Source organism: Pseudonaja textilis, chromosome 1 (genome assembly GCF_049901715.1).
Source record: "Pseudonaja textilis isolate UNSWEBS1 chromosome 1, rPseTex1.2, whole genome shotgun sequence".
Classification (NCBI taxonomy): domain Eukaryota; kingdom Metazoa; phylum Chordata; class Lepidosauria; order Squamata; family Elapidae; genus Pseudonaja; species Pseudonaja textilis.
The window spans coordinates 122979317-123004327 of NC_141990.1; the positions used below are offsets into that span (position 1 = coordinate 122979317).

The following is a 25011-nucleotide window of genomic DNA, read 5'->3' on the forward strand; positions in this document are numbered from 1 at the left end:
ATTTCTTCATCTTTATGACTTTGTAGTCTTTGTTGCATATTTTCCAAAGTATTTTTCTTTATGTGGAGTTTAGTTCTCTCAGAAAACTGCTTTCACATCAACTTTTGCCTGAATAGAGCAAGTTTGATCCCCCTGGCTCAATACAACTTTTCTCTGTGCTGCCTCAAAACTCTGGAAATGTTTATTCCTGGTGTGCTCTTGTTTTTGTCTCTAAAGAGTTGCCATTTCACTGAAAATGGCCTTTCTTTGTGATCTTTTTCAAAAACAAGGCGGCAACAGAGCATTTGCAGAAGTAAGCTTTTTACCCTTTGCAGGATGCAGGTCTTCTGCCAAAAATGAAAATTTCTGGGCCACTGATGTATCTAATTGTCTGAGTTTGCTTTAATTCTTTTCTGTCTTACACAGCTGGAATAATTTTGATAAGCATTGAAATCAGGACAATTTTGTTAATATGTAAGTCTGCTTTAAATCAGTAAGACCTTTTCCAAGTGGATTGGACTGAACTGTAGATCTCTAGCTATTTTAATGCATCCGAACCCCTATCTGCTGCATTGAAGTATCTTTCATTATTTATAGCATGATTTTCTTGGATAATTCATAGCAATTTATATGACACCTGAAATGTTGCTTGCTCATTAATGGGCTGATCTAGTCCACAGAGGTTTAATTCAGAACCTTAACAGTGACATGAGTGTTCATTTTAAGGCCATATGTATACTGTTCTCTGGATTTGTTGGTTGCCAATTCCCACAAGGGCCAGCCATTATAATGACTCAGAAGGATGGAACAGCATCTGGAAATACATAGGTTCCTTAACCATGCCATATGATACTCAGATCTCTTTGAAGGAAATGTAATTGGAGCTGAGAAGAATCCAACTAGGTTTCAGAAGTATTCTATTAGGTTATAATGAGAGAATATGGATGCTGATAGTAAACAGTGTGTGTAAATAATGTACCAGATATATTGTTCAGGAGTAGACCACCATAGTTTTTTTTCCTGGTACCTGCAAAGTCAATAAAACCACAAAGATTAAGTTAAATGAAACTAACTCAATGGAAATTGATTTTTCTAAATGTCAAGTTGAATCAGTCTCTTAAGACTATATCTTGTTCTGGGTTGCTATATTTGTCTTCTCTTGGTGAAACCACCTTAGGCTTTTTCTTTAGTGTGCTACAGATGTGATTCCTTTATCCAAAAATACGTTCTAGTTATTTTTAGTTTGTTCCAGCCTAGTTTTGTTTCCATGTCTGTTAATATTACCCTTCTTACTTATCTATTGCTCAATAGAGTCATTTTTAAGTAATAATAAATAAAATCCAAGTAGAAACATAGTGTGTGAATTGATACTATTGAAATGGTTGGAGTGAGAAGAAATGCATTCACTGAGAATCTATTGCTGGTATAGAGCGATGTCCTCACTTAATCAATCACTAATACCCCTTTGATATGTCCTATTTGATAAAATAAGGGATGTACTTTTGTGTTGAAGCTGTGGTGAAAAGAGAAGTATCATGTAAAATGAAAAGCTGAATTCACAAGTGAAGGTTCATAACTTGATTACTGAAATATTGAGTCATAATTTCCATTTGATTAGTGCAACACTATTTTTTAAAAAAATGCAATAAACAAGCACTGAAAGAAACAAGCTCCATCTCTTTTCAATAGAACAATCTTATGCCCTCAGCTGGCATGTCAGTGGTTTTATGTGATCTCCCTAATGTGGAGTCAATTGGGCCTGCTATTTTTTATTTTAATTCAAAAGGTTTGCATTCCTCTCAGGAGGCTGAGATCAATTGCCCTGGCAGTGGCTGCCTTGAAAGAAGAAAAAAAACGAACCAAAAATATATCGGAAAAAATGATTTTTTTCCCATCAATCCTCACGACAGACCAATAGTTACTAAGTGTAAAATATCAAGAAAAGCAAACAAGAAGCAGAGAGAAGAAAGTATTATAAAGATTTGTGAAAAACCCATCACATCACTTCTACTATTTTGTAAATAAATGCTGTTTTCTGTCTTCTGATTTGGGCGATAAATAGGTGAAAAGCAACATTCACGCTTATGCTATAGAAACACCCAGTCTGTTTCAACTGCATCTACTTTAGGCAGCTCGCTCCAAAACTGTATGCTCAGTCATGCTCCTTTAACTGGAAAGATAAGCCTGCTTTTCTGGTCTCTGCTCAAAACTGTGTGACTCTGAAGTGCTTCACTGCATTAGATGGGATCCTTCCAAACTAAAGAGCATGTCCGAAAAAACTCCAGGCCTCACATGCTGATCTCAGTGGAATGTTAAATTATTTAACCTAGGCTGCAAGTGGTTACATTTAAAAAGAGGGTAGAGTTGAATATGTTCTGCAAACTAGTATAATTCAATCAAGCTCAACGGTCTTTCCACTCTGCAAGTACTCAGGTGAATTGCATGCTAAATTTTTAAGATCGATCTGTTGACACAGTTCTTTTCGGAGAGGTCATTACTCCCATCCTGTTAGAGAACTCTACACTGGCTGGTTGGGGAGTGGGAGTAACTGTATGGCAGCAGAAGGGTTAATTCATTTCCCCCCCTCACTTTGCCAGTTTCAAATTACAATGAGAAGCCTCTTCTCTCCCAGCAGGGTTGTGCTTACATTAGCTTTCAGATCTCTTGAAGGGAACTGCTCTATTTTTGCCTGGTAGAGGTAAAAATCACTTTTAAGGAACTGCAAAAGATTGGATGGATATTGAGAAGGGGAGGGATCCTGTTTTTTGTTTTGTTTTTTAACATCCCTGGATGAATTCAGAGGAAGACGTTTTCAAGCCTGTGATGCATGTTTCAGATGGGCTGGACATTACAAATGTTAATAGGCTCAGCTGGGTGCTGAAAAAAAAAACCACCAAAGGGAAATTGCACCATCACCAAGCAGTAGTTGAAGACAGAAAACTGGCATTCAGGAAAGGACAGCAAGGTGAAGAAAAGTTATCTAGGTAGGGATTAGGAACCAGAGCATGAGGGGACTCTGATGTTAATGGTAGTTTGACAAGATTCAAAACTGTTCAAAACTATCTTCAAGTCTGATGATCTCAAGGTTTTGACTAGGAATGCCTGCATCAAATGTTCAGCTTCTGGGAACCTGTTCCACCCGTGCAGGAGAAACAGTTAGAGCAATAGAAAACTGGACGTCTGAATTTCAGCTTTCATAGAACTGCAAGCCGCTCGACACAGCCCATCATACTTAAGGAAGAAGTGGAAGGAGATGATCAAGATGGGAGATACAGAAATGGCAATGCTGACATGAGGCATAGGTAATTCATCGTTCATTTTTTTATTTTTTTTATTTAACCTTTCTTGGTCCCGGGAACACCAGATTTCATAAGAGACCAGAAAAAGGAAAATACAACATTATTTGAAAGTTATTTGTGTGTTTATTTTATTTTAAAATGGACCAAACTCTGTTCAAAGTTCTATTGAGCTTACTCTGGAATTACTGGCTTTTAATGGATTATGCTAAGGCAGGCATGGGGAACAACCATGTCCACTCCAGTTTTATTTATCGGAGATTGCGGAACCATGAGAGGCGAGAGATCCAAAGAGAAATTCTTTCCATCCTGGGTTTACCTCATAGACCCCGGCCATTTTCAGCTGGAAAACAAGCTTCCTCAGCACCTCTCTTCATGCTGGATCTCTACAACGCAATGACAAATGAAGAGGATCCTGAAGAGTTGGAATATTTGGTGAAGGGATCCCCAAGCGGAGAGGGCAAAGGGCTACGGAAAGGCTACTTGGCATCTCCAAATGGATATTCCCGAAGAATATACATATCACGGACAAGTTCACTTCCTACACAAAATCCCACCTTAGCTAGCTTGCACGACACCAACTTTCTGAATGATGCAGATATGGTCATGAGTTTTGTCAATTTAGGTATGTTGCCAATTTCATTTTGTTTTCCTTTGTTTGAAATCTCTCTGGGGTAGACAGAATAGGAGAGCAAGAGCCCTTTTAAAGGCAAAAATTGGCCCCTAGAAGATGTGCTACAAGTACAAAAATGAGTTGGGCTAATGGTAAACCAGCTACTAAGTAGGTACCCTGTTTCTCCAACAATACGGCCTCCCCCAATAGGAAGTCCCAGCATGTTTTATAGGCATGAAATAAAATTAAGCCCCTCCCCCCAAATTAAGGCCTATATTAAAACATGCGAAATGGGGAGAATGGTGGGGGGGCTTGCCGTTAGGAAGTACTTTTGTTGCACACCCGGATATGGTGCTGCCTGCGTTGACCCTGATATGAAGTGCCCCACCAACACTGAGGTCAACATCGAAGCCGTAGCCGCCCGCCCGAAGATGCAAGTGGGGCGGGGAATTAAGTCACCCCCGAAAAGACGGCCTAGCCATTTTTTCGGGGCTCAAAAAAAAATAAGACCCAGCCTTATTATATTAGAAACATGGTAGTCCTGGGTAGGGGGAGTTTCTCTTACCTTTAGTATAAAGTCAGTTGCCCTTTGTTTTTCTTCTTTCATTGATGTAATTAAAATGATTACATTAGCCCAAGAATCATTTTTTAAAAATAGAAAAAAAAAACCATGTAAGCCTACTGGTATAAATTGTTTGCTTTGGAAATCAGAACAAGATTATAGAAGATAACCAGTAACTGTGCTTCAAGGATGATAGAATTAGACATTCATACAGTTGGGGGCAGGGGAAATATTTCATTTTTGACAAATTTCTCATAGATGATTCTTGTTTGCATATTGAATTGGGGAGAGAGCTTGTGGAATTCCCTAACATACACGCAGAATTTGTGGCCTTTAAAGAATTTCAAGTTTGTTTCAGGTATCGTGGCTTTTCCTTTCTGAAATGAAGCAATTTTTATATTGGTAAATATTCTATTCTGGATCACGGTTTCATTTTATTAGCTTTAAAAAGCTCTTACATATTTTAAAAAAATGTGAAATTAAACTCTAGGATAGAAACTTTGTATTTATTTAAAATACAATAATTTAGAGAGGAATAATTGTTTCATAATGCAAGAAGGTGTGAAAAATGGTGATATTATGGATGTTGTCAAAATATTTCTGTACCTATGAATTATGAATTTCACATTGTAGAGAAAAATCCATAAACAGTGCTGGACTGAAAGTATTTTCAACATTTTGACACATATTTGCCAAAGATTTCACTGAAAAGTAAACCATCATAGAAAGAGTGACAAATTCCTCTCCTGTTCCTTTCCTGGAAATATTTTCTATAAGAGTTTTAAGCATCAGGATGAAACTCTAAAATAACTTTAAATGACATGCACCATTTAAGCTGGTTCTAATTATAGTAGGTTAGTACAATGTTTAGTTGATAATTATTTAGAAAACATTTAACAGAAATTTAGCAATCAGAAATAAAATAATATTTTGCTAATAATATTTTAGGGAAATAGTATTTTGAAAAGTACTTTTCAAAACTTAGTGAAAAGTATCCACTAATACAGTGCAATTTATGGGCGCTATACTTAAAAAAAAAACCCAACTACAGATGTTCCCCTTTTTTTCTTACCTTTACATTTGAAATTATTTAATGTGTTCTACAACCACAACTAAATTCAAATGTCTATGTAAAGAATCAGTCATATTGAATGCATATTTTATATAAGCATTTTAATAAGATTTGAGGTACATTGACCCCTTGTTTATCAGTTAGCTTTAATTCTAAAACTAATTGTCTTCTATTGGTCTAAAAACAGATTCAGTAAATGCATTATTAAGCAGATGGCTGCAATTTTTTCTCTTCAGGTTGTAGATGTTGGACTTTTATAAACAAATAGAATTCCTGTTCATGTGCATTTAACATTATCTGTGATGACAATTCAATTTACTATAAGGTCATTCCCTCCACCCCAGCCTACTAAGCTGGCATAAATTGTATTATTAGATAATAGTAGCTGTTGTGTTAAGGAGCATCAGAATGCATGTTCTATACTGAAACCTGATTTTTCTAACTCTTGAAATGTATAGACATCATTAAAATGAAAAGCTGGCTAAGATAAATCTTTATCTGGTTTATATGCCCTATTAAACTGATGTTTAACCTTTCAAAGTAGATTAAAGTTAGATCGCTTCTTGCTGTCTTTGTAGTTTGGCAGAATTTTAGGGCATTAAGCACCCTCTTCATTAAGGCTAGATAAATATTTTTGGTGAAACTAAGAGAAATCTCAATGCAATTAAAGTACATAAAATATCATGCCAAAGAGCAACCATTCATATTCTATATCTGACAATCAATGGCAATTATAATTAAAAGTACTACAAAGAAAAATGGTAATGATAAATGAATCTTTGGTCATATCGTGGAAATTGGTGGAGGTTTACACTATCCATCATATGCAATCAAGTTGCTTTCTTCTGGAAGTAGTCCTGACTCTTAAAGTGGAGGGCCATTATCAAATTACAGTACATTAATCCCCCACGAGATGATAAAGAATTTACATAAATCATTGCATTTGCCAAACTCTAACGATTTAAAAACTTCTGCGCTAAGAATAACAAATGGGAGGTGTTAAGTCCTAGAAATGCTGTTTGCTGGGAGCTTGAGGTAATAAAGTTTCATCCTTAAGGGGCATCTGAATTTAAGGCAGAAAAAAGAAAAATCCTCTGGAGGAAGAAAGATGGTTTCTGTCATAATAATTATGCTGGTAGAATAACTGCTGATAACGTTTGCTTGCTTTGCTAATAAAATTTAAAATGCCCGAGAGAGTATTTAAAACAGATCCACTGGTAAAAAAGTAAAATGAAGTCATTTAAATTAAAGGTTTGTTTTGTTTTCAATATTCTCTTTCTTTTTCCTTCCAAACTGTGAAGCCGAAGCATTTTCTCCACCGTTAGCATTCTAATACATGGCAATATAACCTCAGCTTCTCTTCCTTTCCCACCGCCATTCTAATGTTGATGAAAAACATTTCATGAAAGATAGTTCTCAGTGCCTTGCTTGTTTTCCCTGTCCAGCTCTGATCATGTCCTCCTCCAAAACTTTTTGTTTCTGCCTTTTCCATCCAGTTCCCCCATTCCTTAATTTGCAAAGTTGTACTTTTTAACTGTAGCTTTTAACTGGTTTTTATTTGCTTTTAATGGTTGATGGTTGTAGTGGTTAACTGTGTGTTAATTGTGTATACTGCCTAGAGACACATGTATGAGAGGGGTAGCTCTCTAAATTCAACTGGTAAATAGGTACTGTAGGTAGGTAGGTAAACAGACAGACAAACTTAAATGGTAGGCATATATTTTTTTATAAACAGACATCCAGGTTATTTCACAAAGATAAATACATGAATAACGTTGTCTTGGCGGCTTTCATTCAACAGTGAATGAAAGCTTCAGAAAAGATTGGTCTGAAACCCTCCAATCATCAGTTATATATAAAAATCTGTCAACCATTTTTTAAAAAATGAACCAACTATAATATTTTCAAAGTTCTACTTCAATTTTAACAAGAACATACATACATTACTGATTCTCAGATTTATTTATTTATTTATTTTTGCTTGATTGAAGGAAATGGAACTGTTTGACAAATCCTGTTTAGACAGACAGATTATTTGTTTAAGTTATTATTTGCTTGCTTTTTAACTTGAACTGCAGAAGCAGCATACCAAGTCTCCAATCTGTTGTTGTTAGTAATCAGCTGTTATTGGATAGGAATATATTTTAATCTGGGCTACTGAGAATGTTCAAATCTGACTGAATTTATATTAAAAACAGTCTTCTAGCTTTGCTAAGATTCAAACTACCGGTACTTAGATAAACCTGAACTGAGATGTGGGTGGATGATGGGAGATTCAGATTTTTTCCCCATGAAAAAGCAATGAAATAACATATGGTTGTTCAATTATTTAGAGAATTTAAGGATGATCAATTATTTTCATTTATTACACCAGCAAGAGTGGCATACTCAGTTTCGAAAGCAGAAGATAGTTTTTCTCTTAAACTTTAGTAATTTCAGTGGGACTCACACAGATCTCCAGCAACTATGAAGAGTGTTGAAATAATAACAGGTACCACAGCACAAACATTAGTAGATTATTCTGGCAGTTGATGCTAGACTTTATAGAATGGAGTATGAAATAATTAAAAAATACAGACATATTCCATTTTGGTTAGCAAATCCAATAAAATGGGTGTATATTTTCCTTACTGAAATAGAGCAGCTAAATCCATCTTGGTTTCATATAAAGTGAGGGACACTTCCTAACCCTTGGGGATCTAGTGACCACTTTTTAGAACAACAGGGCATTTTTACCAGTGGTGGGATTCAAATTTTTTTACTACCAGTTCTGTGGGTTTGGCTTGGTCAGCTTGGCAGGGGAAGGATATACTTCAAAATCCCCATTTACTCCTCATCCCATTAACCTGCTTTCCAGCTCCGTTCTCCTGTGCAGGGCAACCAAGGAAGACCCAGCCAATTAGCTGGGACTCGGGAGGTGGAGAATAGATGGGGGCGGGACCAGTCAGAGGTGGTTTTTGCCGGTTCTACAAACTACTCAAAATTTCTGCTACCAGTTCTCCAGAACTGGTCAGAACCTGCTGAATACCACCTCTGATTTTTACTATCTAAATCCTGGATTTCCAGCAGGGCCCTTTGAGGGTCACAATGTACTTCTTGATAAGCTTCCTACTATCCATGCAATTTTAGCTTTCTGCTTTGTCTACTTTTATTTTTAATTAGTTCATTTTAAATGAAAACATGAATGGGGAAGCTACCACACTCTCAAGAAAGTAGATTTGAAATAACCTCAACATTGATTTTTCTCCCCAAAAAAAGACAGGAAAAAGAAACAAAACCCTGACAGAAATGAGCAATAAACTGAGATGAACTGATGTAAACTGATCATTAGGAGTGGATGTGAGGGGGACCTAAATGCATTTTTTTTTCTGTGTGCCATACATATAAAAATACGCACTGTTAATACTTTTGCCACTGGGAGGTCAGATAAAACTCTGCTTGTTGTTTCCTTTCAAAATTGCTTTTTCAGACTAAACACAGTCTTTGGGTGGGAAGCTGTGGGTTATATATTATACATACTTTACTAGGAAAACAGAACCTCATAGCAACCCTGGATAGAAATTAAAGTAATCTAAAATGATCCTTTGATTGATGCGACTTTTTGTTTCCTGGAGACTCATGCGGTGCGCAATATTCCCAAGCAGCATGGCTATTCCGATGTAAATAATTCTGTGACAACCATCTCTGGCCTTTATGAACAAGAAGGCTGGCTGTTGATTATTGCCTATTGTTGAAGGGAAAGTAAAACATGAAAAATAGTTCTTTATTGTGGAGGTGTAATTTTCTTTCTTGCTCCCCTGACGATTCTTTTAACTTCAAAGCCAGAGGTTGCAATGCAGACTCTGAACTCTTTGAGCCATAGGAAATGCTCTTCTGCATAAAGCAACCATCATCATTATCATCGCCTCTCATGACCAGCATTAGAAAGAGGCATTGGTGGACTCCTGCAAAGGGTAAAGCCATGGTATGGCCTTCCTGTCATGGTCTGAAATGTCTAGTCTTGTATCTCCTTCTTTCTCTTTCCTAGACTCCCCTCTCCAAAGGTTTGAACTATAGAAAGAGTGAGATGAGAGAAAAGCAAGGAAAAGGTATAGGCAGTCCTTGACTTACGACCATAGCTGAGCCCCAAATTCTGTTGCTAAGCAAGACAGTTGTTGTGAGTTTTCATCCATTGGGTGATCTTTCTTGCCACAGTTGTTAAGCAAATCACTGAAATTGTAAAGTACACAGTTGAGGGAGTTAGTTACACCATCTTGAGGGAGAAGCAAGAAATACTAATCATGCAATCTCACACTTTGAGATGTTTGAGGGCAATGACAGTACACCAAGGTTTCGGAGGTAGTCTTCCACTTGTAACAATTTGTTTAGTGACCATTCAAAGTTACAATGGCACTGAAAAAAGTGATGTAGGATTACTTTTCACACTTACTACCATTGCAGCATCCCTGCAATCCAAACCTTAGAATCTGGCATCTTCATTGACTTTGCTGATCAGAAGGTCGTCCCCCTAAAAATCACGTGACCCTGGGACACCCCAAACGTCATGAATACAAGCCAGTTGCTAAGCATCTAAGGTTTGGATTGCAGGGATGCTGCAATGGTAGTGTGAAAAGTAATCCTACATCACTTTTTTCAGTGTCATTGTAACTTTGAATGGTCACTAAACAAATTGTTACAAGTGGAAGACTACTTCCAAAACCTTGGTGTACTGTCACTGTCTTCAAACATCTCAAAGTGTGAGATTGCATGATTAGTATTTCTTGCTTCTCCCTCAAGATGGCTGCATTTTTAAATCAACTTAAATCAGGTCCAGCCAACCTTAAAGACAGGAACATAATATATTCTAACCAAACCTGAATACTGTCACCAGTTAAGACAATTATCAATTATGCAAAATGATACAAAAATTCAAAAAGGATCTGTGTTGTCTTGAGAAATGCTGTACTGAGGAATGATTGTTTATATAAGAAATAAACATAAACCATCTGTCCACAAATGAGTTCCAATTGTGTTCATCTGTCAGACATACGCATAACTGTTAAAGTAATTTTTTGCAATGAGTTCAAGGGCAGAATTTATCCTTGCAGCCTCTGGCCACCCCTGTTTCTTTGTCTACCTGTTGACATTCCAAGAGTTTTTTGGGGGGGAAGGGAAATGGAAGGGATATGTTGGTGAGAAATATGGGAGATCTTGGCCTCGCAGAAAGCCCCCTTGTTCCTGAAAGACTACCAGCAATCAAAAAGTAATCAAGTGATATGAAAGAAAGAAGCCAACACTCGTGTCTTTGTTGTGGCTGATATGAATTCAGCCAATTGCAAATGTGGCCATTCTTCTGTCACAGATTCATTTAATCCCTTCTTGAGGTGTCTACAGAGCAGAACCGTGCAGACTTTCCAAAATATAGACAGAATATAATAACCAGTTCAGTTAAACTAAAGATGTGTTGTGATGAGGATGGGGGTTTTCACAAATCAATAATAGTCTTTTGTGTGGGGAAGCACTTATTTTGCCCATTCTGAATCTGACTGCTACAGATCAATTTCCTTGACTTATCAATTTTTCTGTTTTACTAGCAGTTGTCTACTTACAACCATTTTTAAAAGCTTCAATTAGACCTGTAAATAATTGTTAAAGGAGAAAATTCAAAACAACTTGCATACAAAGAAGTACAGCTGAGAAATAACTGAATAGAAGAACATAGAAATGTATCTAGTTATGTATATTCTCGTACCTTGGCAGCTAGGTGGTGCCTTCCAGATAGGTTGACCTATAATTCCTTTCATCTTAATCATGTTGGACTGTGATGATAGTAGCCATGATGCAACATACCTGTGAGATATCATGTTAGGAAGGGCAGATTTATTAACCAATGCCTTTTCCAGTTTGGGAGAGCCTATTTGATGTAGTGGTTAAGGCATCAGACTAGATTCCAAGAGAGTATGGTTACTAGATCTAGATTGCAACAATCCAGAGAATCATGAGATAGCAGGAAATAATCACATTTTTCTTTATTTGTCATCTAGTGGAGAAATTTGCAGGACATGTTTGGTTGTTCTAATTGTCATTCATTTTTTAAAATGGATTAAGGATTTTCAGGGCGGTTGGCACTTGAGATATATTTATATGGAGGTACTGCAGGTGACACTGGAAGCTGTTGTTAAGATCTAGAATCTTTTTTTTTTTTGCCAGACCTGTCAACTCATTTCAGAGTATAACCTTTAGAACAAAAGCTACTGCTGATTTCGTGTGGGGAATTACACTCCTTTTTAATATTTTCATTACCATAATTTTTGGAATTAAAATAATTGTAACATAACATAACTCTCTTTTTTTCTAACATCAAAGTTCCAGATTCCTCAGTGTTATAGAAGATCTGGATTTAAAACTTCATGGGTATTGATAAAGGATCAGTTTCAACTGACTGGCTTCCTTATTAGTATGGAAGCATGATGTTTTATGCCTGCTAATGAAATCATTCAAGGTGGCAAACTAGACTCTTTTTAGCAGAGGTGGTATTCAGCAGGTTCTGACCAGTTCTGGAGAACCGGTAGCAGAAATTTTGAGTAGTTTGGAGAACCGGCAAATACCACCTCTGACTGGAGATTTTACAGTATCCTTCCCCTGCTATGCCCACCAAGCCATGCCCACAGAACCATAGTAAAAATATTTGAATCCTACCACTGCTTTTTAATCTTGACCTCATAGTTGTGGTATCTGTGATATCTTCAATGCAAACCGTAATTGTGATGGCACAAATTCTTTCTGTGATTGCATTAGAAATGGGATAATGTGAAAGTAGAGTACATGTTGTTTGATCTATATCAGGGATGTCAAACTCAAGGCCTGGGGGCCAGATCTGGCCTGCGGGGTGCTTAGATCTGGCCCATGGGGTTGCCCTGGAAACAGTGAAGGACCAACCTGCAGTGCTTCCGCCAGCAAAAATGGAGCTCACAAGGGTTGTGAGTGGCTCTCCTGAGCTCCGTTTTCTCTGGCAGTGGGTTGCAGGAGGCCATCACAGCCGAAAATGGAGCTCGGGAGCCTGTTTTCTCTGGCAGTTTTCTCTGGCAGAGTGTTCAGGCCACTACAGCCACCTCCAACATGAGTGGTGCCATGCTGGCCACTCTCACCCTGCCCCCCCCCGAGGTCAAACACAACCCTGATGAAGCCCTCAATGAAACTGAGTTTGACACCCCTGATCTATATTATTCCCTTCACACCTACAAGCAACTAGATGATGGTGTGGTGAGGAATGTTCTTCATCTGTAATAGTAAGCCAAGGTTTTTAAAGTAGATTTGAACAAAAGATAAAAGGTAAAGGCTCTGTTGAGTTGATGCCAATTTTTGATGAGTTCATAGATGCTTCTTTGTAATCTTGTCAATACTACTGCAATGATTAGTCACTGAAACTCTCAGATTTCCTGGTGGTCTCATGTATTAACATGTATGAAGCAGGATGAATCTTGTTTAGTTGTCCCAAAATCAGATCAAGGCTAGTTAAACATTGTTCCTTTTATGGCCTTACTGAAATCACACAAGCAAATCCATTGCAGTTTAGTATTATATGTGGATTAGGAGATAGAGTGATAATACTTACGTAGTTTATCACTTGCATTTTTATAAGTTTAACTCTGACAAGCTTATCTCAGATCAGCCAATAAAATTAATTTTCTAATTTTTTAAAATATATAATCCTTCTGTCTTCATTGTTCTTGCTAAGTGTTCTCCTCCCCTTCCCCTTTGTGTTAAATTACAGCCTCACAAAGAGTTTTAGTAGGTTATAGTAGCATCTGCCTTTAATTAGTGAGCTTGTGGAATTCTTATAATCACTAATTATTATTTGATCTTTATGTAAGCAAAAAATTGGATTCTTACTATTGAACTTAATGGAACAGGCTAGTCCCGACTAAAGTAAGATGTTTGTTTCACTGGTTTGCACCAGGAGTCTACAACTTTTGAGAGATGTTGCACATCAGGAGTTGAGAGAACCTGTTGGGAGCATTTTTTTAAAAAAATCAGAAGACACCCACAGTTGCAATGCACCAATTTACAGGATGCTAGCGACACTGTCAGTCCTTCCTGCAGGACATCCTCTCAGTTCCTCAAACGTTTGTTTTCTACCAAAATTTATAGGGGCCATTTGGTACCCAGAGACATTTTTAGAAAGAGAGATGACACTTCTACTTAAGCCTTGTCTCATTCCAGCTATCTTCCCCCCCCCACCCTTAAATAATTTTTAAAAGATCTAAAAAGTATTGGAGTGAGTGCCTTACTACAGTTCCATATCCTTTCATTCCAGCCAATGAAGCTTAGAACAAAGTCCTTTCCTATCCCAAGGTGTGGATCTGCAGGGACAACACAAAGCAGCTACTAATATGCTTGGCCATCAAGGTCTTGCCCTTTGGAAACCACAGGTTAAGGGATGAGGGTTGCTGTGATGTGTAAAGAGAAGCTGAGATCAGACGAGAAGGAAAAAGGGGGTGATTTCCAACAACGAAGGCCCTTGTTCAGAGTCCAATTTATGAGAACTTCCTTGCCCTTCAAAGTTCATATTTTCTTCAGCAAGCTGTGGGGTTCCCCCGTTTGCTCATCTCTTCAAATAACAGTCCATGCTGAAGAATCCGATAAACCACCAGAGCACATCAGCAGGCAAAATCATCAGGAAGACTGACAACTGTTTTGTTTGTTTTGGTGGAGTGTTGGTTGTGGGGCCAAGTTTGGTTTTGGCTGACGATCAAAATCATTTCTAGGCAAAGCTGACACAAGGACCTTTCAGCCATAGCTGTGGTTGGCCCTCATGCCAAGTCAGAGGTTTCTTAAAATGTCACTGCTAGTCTTGTGTTTAACTTTGTAACATTCCCAAATGTGTGTGTAGGTTCGTGTCTGCCTGTGTGTCTTGGTTTTTTTTTTTTTAAATGTAAGTGGATGGTTGTATGAATAAAAGGCGATGGAGCTTCCATCATTAGCAAGTAAGGCATTATTTGGGGAAAGCAGTATTGATTCAAGTTTCTGTCTTGATTTACGTCTTTGGAAGCAACTGTTTCTCTATACCATTTTCTTAAAGAGTAGCTTTAAATAATTAGTCTCCTTGGGTTTTGACAAATCAATGCTCTGTATTCATTAAAACCCTGATCTTATTTTAAGTCTATTTTTTTTATCTCCTGACCATCTGACCCCTACTGTTAATTTAATTGCATTGTTTTCTGCCATTCTTAAATGAGAGATTTTTTAAAAGAAAATATTCATGATGAAGAAAGTGAAAGCTAATAATAAGAGTTACAGAGACTTAAGTCCTTATCTTGGGATTTCTTTAGCTTTGAACCCTGGATTTTTCAGTGAAAAGTAAAGTAGTCAATTAAGTGGTTTTCAATTTTGTTGTTGAAAAGGAGAAGTACTTTCTTAGGGTGATAAAGAGGTTTCCTGTTTGTTTTAGAAGAAAGGTGTAACCGTTTCCAAAAGCATTAATCAAGAAATATAAATCACCAAGTAGTAAAATTATAATTCTAAGGGGCATACATCTGGAACAAGAATTCTTGCTTTTTGTTGGGACAGCTTGTTAAGCTACATGCTCCTCTATTGCCTACTCAAACTGGACAGCAATGTTTCAAGGTTTCAGGAGCTGTACCTGTGCTGTGATGTATCTGTGATGATGGTAATGATGTCATCATTGGTGATGGACAGTTAGAACATTGATGGGTCCTTTTCCTTCTCAACAGTTCAATGCCTTCTCTGTCCTAAATGATAGAGTAGGTTTAGGTCTTGCCCAAGAAAAGTCTATTCACATTACCAACTGTCTGGATCTTCAAGGAAACAAAACCAGAAAAACTAGAGACAATAGGATTTAGGTCCAGGAATCTTCTATATACAAACTGTTGTATAACTGAGCTACAGTTCCTAATTGGAAAATGTAAAACTCCAAATCCCAATAACCACAATGTATTCAGTTTTATATGAGGATAAAACCTCTACTCTCTCAACACACATGCACATTCTTTTTTTTTTCCCCTCTAAGGGTATTTTTCAGTATTTTATATTCTGAATGCTGAGTATATGCTATACACGGAATACTCCATCCACCACTATAAAAAGGCTGCCTTTATTCAATAGTTATACAGATACACTTACATCAATGAAAGTGAGGCACCATTATTCCAGGAAGATATTCAGATACTTGAGCTATATACTTTTATAATGAGCTGGCTTTCCAGTAAGAACTAAGAGGCAAACGTCAACCTGGGACAACTTCTCAGCAAATATTTCTGGGAAAGTATTTTATTTCTTAAATAAAAAATTTAAAAATTCCATGTGTTTTTGCTTTTTGTTATCTTTATACAATATATACATGAGTCAGCTCTCAAGAGGGCAAGGGTCACTTCCATGTTGTATCTACCCAATGTAAACCGAAACCAAGTGAATGGAATATTCCTAGAACAACCACCAAACAGCACTAAACCTATGACTTCAAATATGGGTATTAGGACACTTAGGTATTCTCAAGATCAGAATCTTAAAAGGAATTGAACTATCTTCATAGCTCATGAAAAAAAAAAGTCCTGTAAGGTTGTCTCATACTTACAGTTAACTTTGAACTGCTGAGGATTTGGCTAATCAGGAAGATAGAAAAAAGGGCATCAGGTTTTCACTAAATACTCATGTCACGAGCCATCTATTCATTTTAATGGTATGGCATAGAGGTAGAGCAATAATGCAAGACAAGGGTTATCTTCTGAGCCTGCAATTTCACTAAATTGCCATGTATAATATTAGCTTTAAGAATACAGGAGACACAGGGGTGGGATTCAAATTTTTTAACAACCGTTTCTGTGGGCGTGGCCTAATTTGTGGGTGTGGTTTGGTGGTCATGTGATGGCTGGGTGTGGCTTGTATGTAAATATTGTAAATATATATGTAAAGATTGAATTTTTTATTTTAAAAAAGAGCAACTTTTACCCAAAATCAGGCAAAACAGGCAGGCAGATTGAGTTCCTTGCAGAATCACAGCTTCACTCCCAGATCTACCTTTCTGCAATCTTCTGCCTGAGTCTGCACTGAAAAATACAACTTTCAATCCTAAGAAAGGTTCATCTCTGCTCTCAGGCTACTTCTCCCTCCCCCAACCCCTGAATAACACCCCTGACTGGGCCTCAGGAAAGCCTCCTGGGTGGGGCTTGTGGGGAGGGGAGGAGCCAGCCAGTGGTGCGATTTGCCAGTTCCCCAAACTGCACAGAATTGTAACAACCGGTTCTATAGAACTGGTCTGAACTGGTAGAATCCCACCCCTGAGGAGACACTTCTTCAACGTAAGTCCTGCATAGCAGATATCAACCAAAACCCACTCCTATCACGTATACTAGAATGCATTCTTTTTCTCTATTACATCTTATATACCCCAACCATCCAACTTATTTTCCCCACGAGAAACTACAACTGGTTCCCCACTTTTACAAGGGGGAGGGAGATTGTGGTTCTCACTTTGGGCACCAATTCTATGTAAGTTTTGGCTTTCAAAACCTCCCAAAGTGGAGCATAGCATTTAATTAAAATGTATCAATGCAATAGAACTATAGATTATTCTATTGTATGGTTGGTTGCTGAATGACTATTACGAACTGCTGAGAATTTGCTGATTGCAGTAGATATAGATCTGATGAATAAATAAATAAAATGTGCCAGATGGTGAAAATACAAATAAATGGCTTTTGCGACTCTCACAAAATTCATCTCTTGTTCCCCTCCATATTTGGAACTCTCTGTAGAAAGTGATTGTTGTTAACGATCTAAAGGAGACTAGAGTTCAGTAGACTCCAGTCTATTAAACTCAGTTCCCAATTGATCCTACATAATATGCCCAAGGATGAGGAATTATATGAATTGCATCCCAATAGGAATTATAAATGCCCCATTCAAATAATCACTTCCATTCTGTGACTAATTCGTTGGCAATAATGATTTTTTTGGCTTTTTTTTACAAGTTGTAGCATAGAACAAGCTGCCCTAAGTCATCTTATAGGGAAGATGAAGAAAAAATTAATGAGAGAGAGAGCAGGGGAGAGATGTACAGTACTGTAGTCTGTTGGCTGTTTATTTTATGTAGATATGATTCATCTTAAATATTTCTGTCTCATTCTTTACAATAAAAAGCTTATTAATAAAACATGAAACCCGTGTCCCAAACGAGCAGCAGCAAAGGAATAACACATAAGGGGGGAAGAGGAAAACAAAGAGCAGTCATCGTGTTGAAGAGTATTTTTTTCTAACAATTAGTTCAATCAAATTAAAAATCATTTAAAGATGACAGAAGTCCATCAGTAGCTGATTTCAGCAAAGCTGATAGGGTTGATTATATATTTCCTGGCTTTCTGTTGCAAACTGGAAGAAATGGGCTATAGGCAGGAAACAGAAATTATGATGATTTTAAAGACTAATTCCAATTCCATTCACACCTGAGTCAAAACTTGCACACTGTTTTGAATGGATGTCAAAAGTTCCAGTGAGGAAATGTGTAAGTCAAAGCAGATTTTAGCTCTCAGAAGTTCAAAAGGCAGAATTAGGAGTATAATTAGAACTGGTATTTACAAAAAGAATTTCACATTGTTAACAACAGCGAATATTTCAGAGCTTTCATTGTATCTAGCCGTTTTTCCAGGCAAATTTTTCAGGGAGCATCGGGAGCAATTTACTAATCTCCAACCTTTTTGAATCATGTCCCTCTGCAGCTTTTTAAAATGGTTTCTTTTCATTGCACCCCTTTTCCTGTCAACACAACTTAAGTCTAGTACAGCTGTGCCCCAAGCAATGTAATATACCTTGATTTCCCTCTTGTTTTTCGCTCTTAACTAGGCGGAACAATTTAGTTGAACCTATGGACAATTATGGACTCACCTTACACTCCCACTAATCAGAACCTAGAGAAAAGGACTGCCTTTCTAACAGGATATGAAGAAAATGTGGAAAATTTGTCTTTCCAGTTTGAAACAGACCTCTTACTGTATTCTATATTCTATACCTGTATGGTATTAATTTTCCAAAGTTTCCATGACTGAAAAGGTAGTGTTAGCTCAATTCTTTAGAGGACTTTCCATTTTGAAGGTGGAAAATAGGTCTTGTGGGCTACACGTCCCATACATCTGTGTGCATTTAGGACCTAAGAAACTAGCAGGAAATCAAAGACCTTCTATTTAATTCGACATCCAATGCTAAATTAACTCAGGCTCCATAGCCAGAGAGTTGAACTCTGAGTTCTGGAAAGGTCTGGCTACAAGACTCTAAATATGAGCCAACTAGCAAAATTATTTCAAATTTCAGTAATAAAGTAAGGTCATATAAAACCTGGATCTGTATACAATATCCTTTCCCCATGTGACGCTTCTTGGTGTTTTGAAGCATTATAACCTCCAGATTTCCCATCAAACTCATCTAGGGAGGGAGAGAGAGGGGGGGGAGAGAAAGAGAGCCGGAAGGGTAGACTCCCTAGAAGTTTCACTTGGTGAAGCATTGCACAGAGTCAAATTTTTACAGAGCTATGTAAGATAATGCATTGTTAAATTGGTCTCTTAAACTGGTCAAGACCATAAAGTTAAAGCCTTTCTAGTCATGAGTGGCCCAGTGATGTTGAGTGACTACTTGTATGTGCTACTGTAACTTCCCTTTAGGATCAGGGCCAGCAACCTACCACCTGTGGGCTGGATGAGGTCTACCACCTGAACTCATTGGATTCATTGTTGTTACAAGGAATATATTCACACAGCCATGCAAAAGAGAGAGAAAAAGAGAGAGAGAGAGAGAGAGAGAATGTTATTGTCTCTTTAGGTAACCATACTAGTGACAGGTTCTCTGCCTAGCACTAGCAAGAACATAGAATCATAGGGCCGGAAGGAACTTCTAGCCCAATCCCCTGCTCAAGGAAGGATATCTTGTACCATCCTGCACAATCACAATCTATTTTTGAAAACCTCCAGTGATGGTGCACTCACAACAAACAACAGGAGGCAAAAAAACAAGCTATGAGATGGAGAAGGTAGATAAAATAGTGGCAGTGATGGAATGGCCTCTGGAAAAAGTTGCTGACACTTGCTTTGTGAACACAGAACTACAGTGACACTAGGGAGACAAACCAGGAATTGGAGGAGTTTATTTGGATTTTTATCCTACCTTTATTATTTCATAAGTAATTCAAGTCAGTGAACATACCTAATACTCCTTCCTCTTCTTATTTTCCTCATTACAACAATCCTGTGAGGTGGGTTGGGCTGACTAAGAGGGACTAGCCAAAGGTTACCCAGCTGGCTTTCATACCTAAGGTGAGGCTAGAACTCCCAGTCCTCCCCACCCCACTAACCTGCTTTCCAGCTCCATTCTCCTGTGTAGGGCAACAAAAGAAGACCCAGCCAATCAGCTGGGACTCGGGAGGCAGAGAATAGATGGGGGGGGGGGGCAGTCAGAGGTGGTATTTGCTAGTTATTCAAACTATTCAAAATTTCTGTACCGGTTCTCCAGAACTGGTCAGAACCTGCTGAATGGGTTGCTACAAAGAAATGCTTGTTTTGACAGCCACAACACTAGTAGGATTTGGAAAATATAAAGGATTATAAATAAAATGAATAGTACATGCTTACAAATATGGTTGTCAGAATTACTTCGTGGGGTGAAATGGTTTTCTTATTTTATACACACACATAACACATTTTCATGAAAGAATGATCAGGAGAGCCTCTTGTTTGATTATGGTGGCCTGTGAACTTTTCCCCTAATGTTTTTTTTGTTAAGGGTTAGCATCTTTAAGCTTTTGTTTTTAAATGAATAAAGAAAGATAGCAATCTACCCAGAATTGCTTGATAGTAAGATGGGTGGCATATAAATTTAATTAGTAAATAAAAGGCTATATAACAGAAAATTAAAATAAAGGCAACAGCAGCACAAGCTATTATCAGAAAATGCTAAGAATAAGATAGTTTGTAAAAAAAAGACTTTGTGATGCTCAGGCTGTAGATAAATCTCTGTCAGATTATTTGAGAGAGGAAGCGAAGGACATACTCACAGTTGATTGGGTTTTAAGTAGCTGAACAAGCATACAATATAAGCTTCATGAACTGAGAGGTCAAAGGGTCATTTTGCTTAATAGCTATTTACTAACCTGTTTTGGGATATTTTAAAACAGTAGGAACTTAAGCTCTTCAGAGAAGTATAAATTCTGACTAAGATGAAAAAAAATGTAAATGCTTTAGTAGCCTAATTTCTCAAAGGCATGCATGTAACAAAATACATTTACTTTTCAGCAGTAATAATCTTGGAAAGCAAACAACTAAAACTTTTAATATCCATTTAAAAATATTATGGAAGGTTTTAAACCTCTTAGTGTAAAACAGCTTATGGTGGTTGATTTTACTAATAGGCCATCTTAGTTTCATTTTAGCAACCGACTAATAATCATTTTAAAATAAGGATTCAGCCGAGTTCTACATAAAGTATGTTTATTTTGAAGAGTGTTCCAAGCAAAAGCTTAATTAGGGATGGAGACATAGGAAGCATTTTCATTTACTCTGTTTCTTATTTTTCCATCGCCGTAGCCACTAGAGTCTCCCAATATTGCACAACTGTGGCATGCGGCCAGGCATGAGCAGTGTAATTTCCTGGTGATATTTTGTGAGTAAACACACTGAAATGGTTGTGTCCAGCTGCAGGTAGTATTAAAACACCAAAGGAGCAAGAGAAGAAGACAGACTAGGTCCAAAATTCTGCTTCAATTCCTCCACTGATGTAATTATGATCTTGCCCTGTCTGTTCTGGCACTTGTCTGTTCAACTAATAAAAGTTTTTGGTCAATGTTCAACTGCCCTCCCAGGACATAATTTTTTTCCAGCATTTAGGAATGTGTGGAGTAAAGAATCACTTGCTGGCATGCTACAAGAGTATAGAGGACTACAACCTTGTCCGGTTGATCCATATGTGGACTTAGATAGTTGCAACTCTACCAAACAATAAAGCTATGTCAAACTGACCTCAAGAGTTTTAAAGAATTTACATCTGAGGCCTTAAACCCGCAATCTCATAGTCATGGTCCAAACACCTGCAGTGATGCAGGTCAGAGTGCTGAAGGCATGTGCAACCTTCACATGCCTTCTTACAGAGGAATTATAGCCGATGGGGTGAGAGGATAGCTTGCCAATCTCAGGTGGACACTTTAGGTCCTCCATTAGACTAGGAGAAAGGTATGTTTTGGAACTAAAGCAAAATAGGACAGAGGATGACTGTGCATCAGGGAGGCATTGTGACTGGAACCACTGCTGTGGTCTGCCTGCTTTAGTGAATGGAAGAAAGGAGACTGCCTCAATGGATGAGGCTAGAGCGGCTGAGATCTCTCAGCCAACAGATAGAGCAAGTGTGTAGTATTGTTATCAGCATCAAATACAGTCGATGAGTGGAGCTCTCTGGAGATATGGGGCCAGTTTGAGGTTGGGAATGGAGTGTTGCCTGTGATTGTTTTCAAAATAAATTTATATTTGAGGGATGTGGTGGCTCAGTGGTTAAGATGCTAAGCTTGTCGATCAGAAAGGTCGGCAGTTCAGCAGTTCAAATCCCTAGCACCACGTAACAGAGTGAGCTCCCGTTACTTGTCCCAGCTTCTGCCAACCTAGCAATTTGAAAGCATGTAAAAATCCAAATAGAAAAATAGGGACCACTTTGGTGGGAAGGTAACAGCATTCCATGCCCCTTCGACATTTAGTCATGCTGGCCACATGACCACGGAGACGTCTTTGGACAGTGCTGGCTCTTCGGCTTTTAACGGAGATGAGCACCACCCCCTAGAGCCAGAAATGACTAGCGCATATGTGCGAGGGGAACCTTTACCTTTATCTATATTTGAAGGCATGCTGGGTTATTCTGTTTTCTCACTGCAAACTTTGATATCAGCGTTCATGGCTATTTGGGGGTAGAGACTCTTGGTTTATATTGTACTAAACAAAATTCCCAATCTCTTTAAAAACCTTTTGGCATTACTTTTAATGGATCATGCACTTATTTTTAGGTATTTTTATCCCACTTTTATTTTTTTTCTAAATAATTCAAGGTGTTTACTTGGAACATAAAAATGTAATTAAACAACAAACTCCATATCCTAAAATTACAATTTAAGCACAGCTTCCTCGTCTATGTTCCCTTCAGAGATTGTTGGATTCAAAGCAGGTATATGGAGACAGGTTTTTATTACTTCTCCTAATCCTGTTAATTCAGTATAATTCTAATTAACATAAGTAAAAAGTGGCTCTTGGGGAAAGTTAGGAAATAGATTTCTATGTGCTGAGACTGATTTACATTGCAAGTTAGCTGCAGTCAGTATGAAGGAGATTGTGGCATTCAGGATCAGAGGATTAATAAGAAAATAATTTCTGTTCTAGATTGGGATTCAAACTGTAGTGTTACGGATAATACTCAGAGCTCATATTTTTTTGAACTATCCATACTAAATGAAATAGACATATACCTTTTTCATTCTGATGAGTTCCTATTTCTAATCCCCTATGAAAGTTCAGGTTTTCTTCTGCGTCCTTGGAGGATGCCTGAAGAACCAAGAGATCAGGGAAGAGCTGGGCTTGGATAATGATAGAAGATATAGATAGGAATAGGTACCATGACTGATGCCTTGGTCTGTTCCCAGTAACACAACAGGGAATTCCTGGAGCCTCTGCTTTTTGAAGACATAAGAACTAGAGCCCATTTATCTGTGACTTATCTATCACCTACTTTCTTTGATATTTCTAGCCTCTGCTTTCAATTATCAGCCAGCTGAAGAGCACTTAGTAATTTCAAGACAAAACTCTTGGAACCTCTGACCTCTGCTTGTCAGATAACCCAAGTATTTAGTGAAAATACACCATCATTTCATTGGTTTGAATCTGTAAACATGTGTGCTTTGTTCTCTGTCAGTTTACAGTAACCTCCACCACCTAGAAGTGATTGGTTTACTTTCTTGCTTCTGCAGGGGATGTACAGATTTAAGTAAGCCACACTAAGACCTTGTATCTTTCTCTTAATAGGAAGCAGTGACATTTGTGAAGTGTTATGTGTATGGATTAATTAGGCGTTGCATTCACAATCCCAGATCCATTAATACCCAGGGTGTTAGCAACAAGGATTTAATTCTTGGTGAGAGAAAAGATAGAGCCAGGATTCAGAACAGATTGGTTAGAATGGGTTTTTATTTTTATTTTAAAACTAAATTAAGCCTTTTGGGGGGTGTAAATGACCATTTTTATGTAGTTTGCACCTCACAATGATCTGAAACCAAGCTTCTAATTTCCAGCCATTGTGGTCAGTGGTCAGTACTGGGAGCTGCAGAAAAGAGGCTTAGAGGCCCCAGATGGCTTAGGCACCTCAGGTTAACCACTCCTCCTGCAAATGAGTCATCAGTCCTGCCATTATGATGAACAACAGATGCAGCAAGAATGACTTCTTCAAAACAATTCAGAGAGTTTGTGACTAATATTTTCGTCTAATGAGCATCCTGCTGTAGATAGAAGTAGCTATGCAAACAAGGTTTTCAATATGGTTTCATTTGCAGAGCAAATATAGCTGGGAATACAAATACCACCGCATGAGAATGGAACAAGCATCCATGTAATATATTACGACTTCAGCCAAGGCCTGGCCAGCTTCGTTTCCTCAAATGCTGTCCAAACATCCATGCCAAGATCATCTGCTAGTAATTCTTGTTCATATAGAAAGATGAGCGAACCCAATTTCATAATTCTTTTCTAACATGTGGAGATTTTCTTTTGCCCACAACTTTATTACTTTTAAATATATAGTCTATTTTTTGTTCTTTCTGCTGAATGATTTCCTTTCCAAGTTGTTGCAGGCTCTAGCCCCTTTGACCTTGTGACTTTTGGATTCTTAAATGTCTCCTATAGCTTAAATTAAAACCTGTAAGGAGTGCTGCATTAACATGGATTTTTAACCTTTTCGTTTCATTTTATTTTCATAGTGGAAAGAGACAAGGATTTTTCTCACCAACGACGTCACTACAAAGAATTCCGATTTGATTTGACTCAGATCCCTCGCGGAGAAGCAGTGACAGCAGCAGAATTTCGGATTTACAAGGATCGAAGTTACAGTCGATTTGAGAATGAAACAATTAAGATTAGCATTTATCAGATCATCAAGGAATATCCAAACAGGTCACTTTTTCTTCCAGTTATACTTTAAATTAATTCTTCAGATTTAGGAACAAGGGGTCATTTTCTTTCTGTTAAGGAATTAAACATAAGTGAAAATCCAACAAAAGTGGCTTGCATGTTAAAAAAAAAAAACAGTTGAAGGTGGTTTGAAAAGTTTTGCTTGAGCTGACTGATCAAGAAATAACTTGGTAGCCAGCTGAGTTGTTTTATACAGCTGTTGCTGGTATTCTTGCAGATTATAGTGCCAAATGTAAATTTTGGATTTTGTTTGGATCTTCAGTACTGTGATTTTGTGACATTGTGTTTTTTTAAGGTAA

The 25011-nt window shown here is 37.8% G+C and overlaps 1 protein-coding gene across 1 annotated transcript in view; it reads left to right on the forward strand.

Moving 5' to 3' along the window:
* Positions 1-2604: 2604 nt before the first annotated feature.
* Positions 2605-25011, forward strand: part of BMP5 (bone morphogenetic protein 5) — a 45648-nt gene continuing 23241 nt past the window's right edge. Inside the window, exons 1-2 of the mRNA XM_087916067.1 lie at positions 2605-3900; positions 24502-24694. Coding sequence (XP_087772193.1) covers positions 3417-3900; positions 24502-24694 — 677 coding nt within the window. The 5' untranslated portion in view covers positions 2605-3416. The remainder of the gene's footprint in view (positions 3901-24501; positions 24695-25011) is intronic.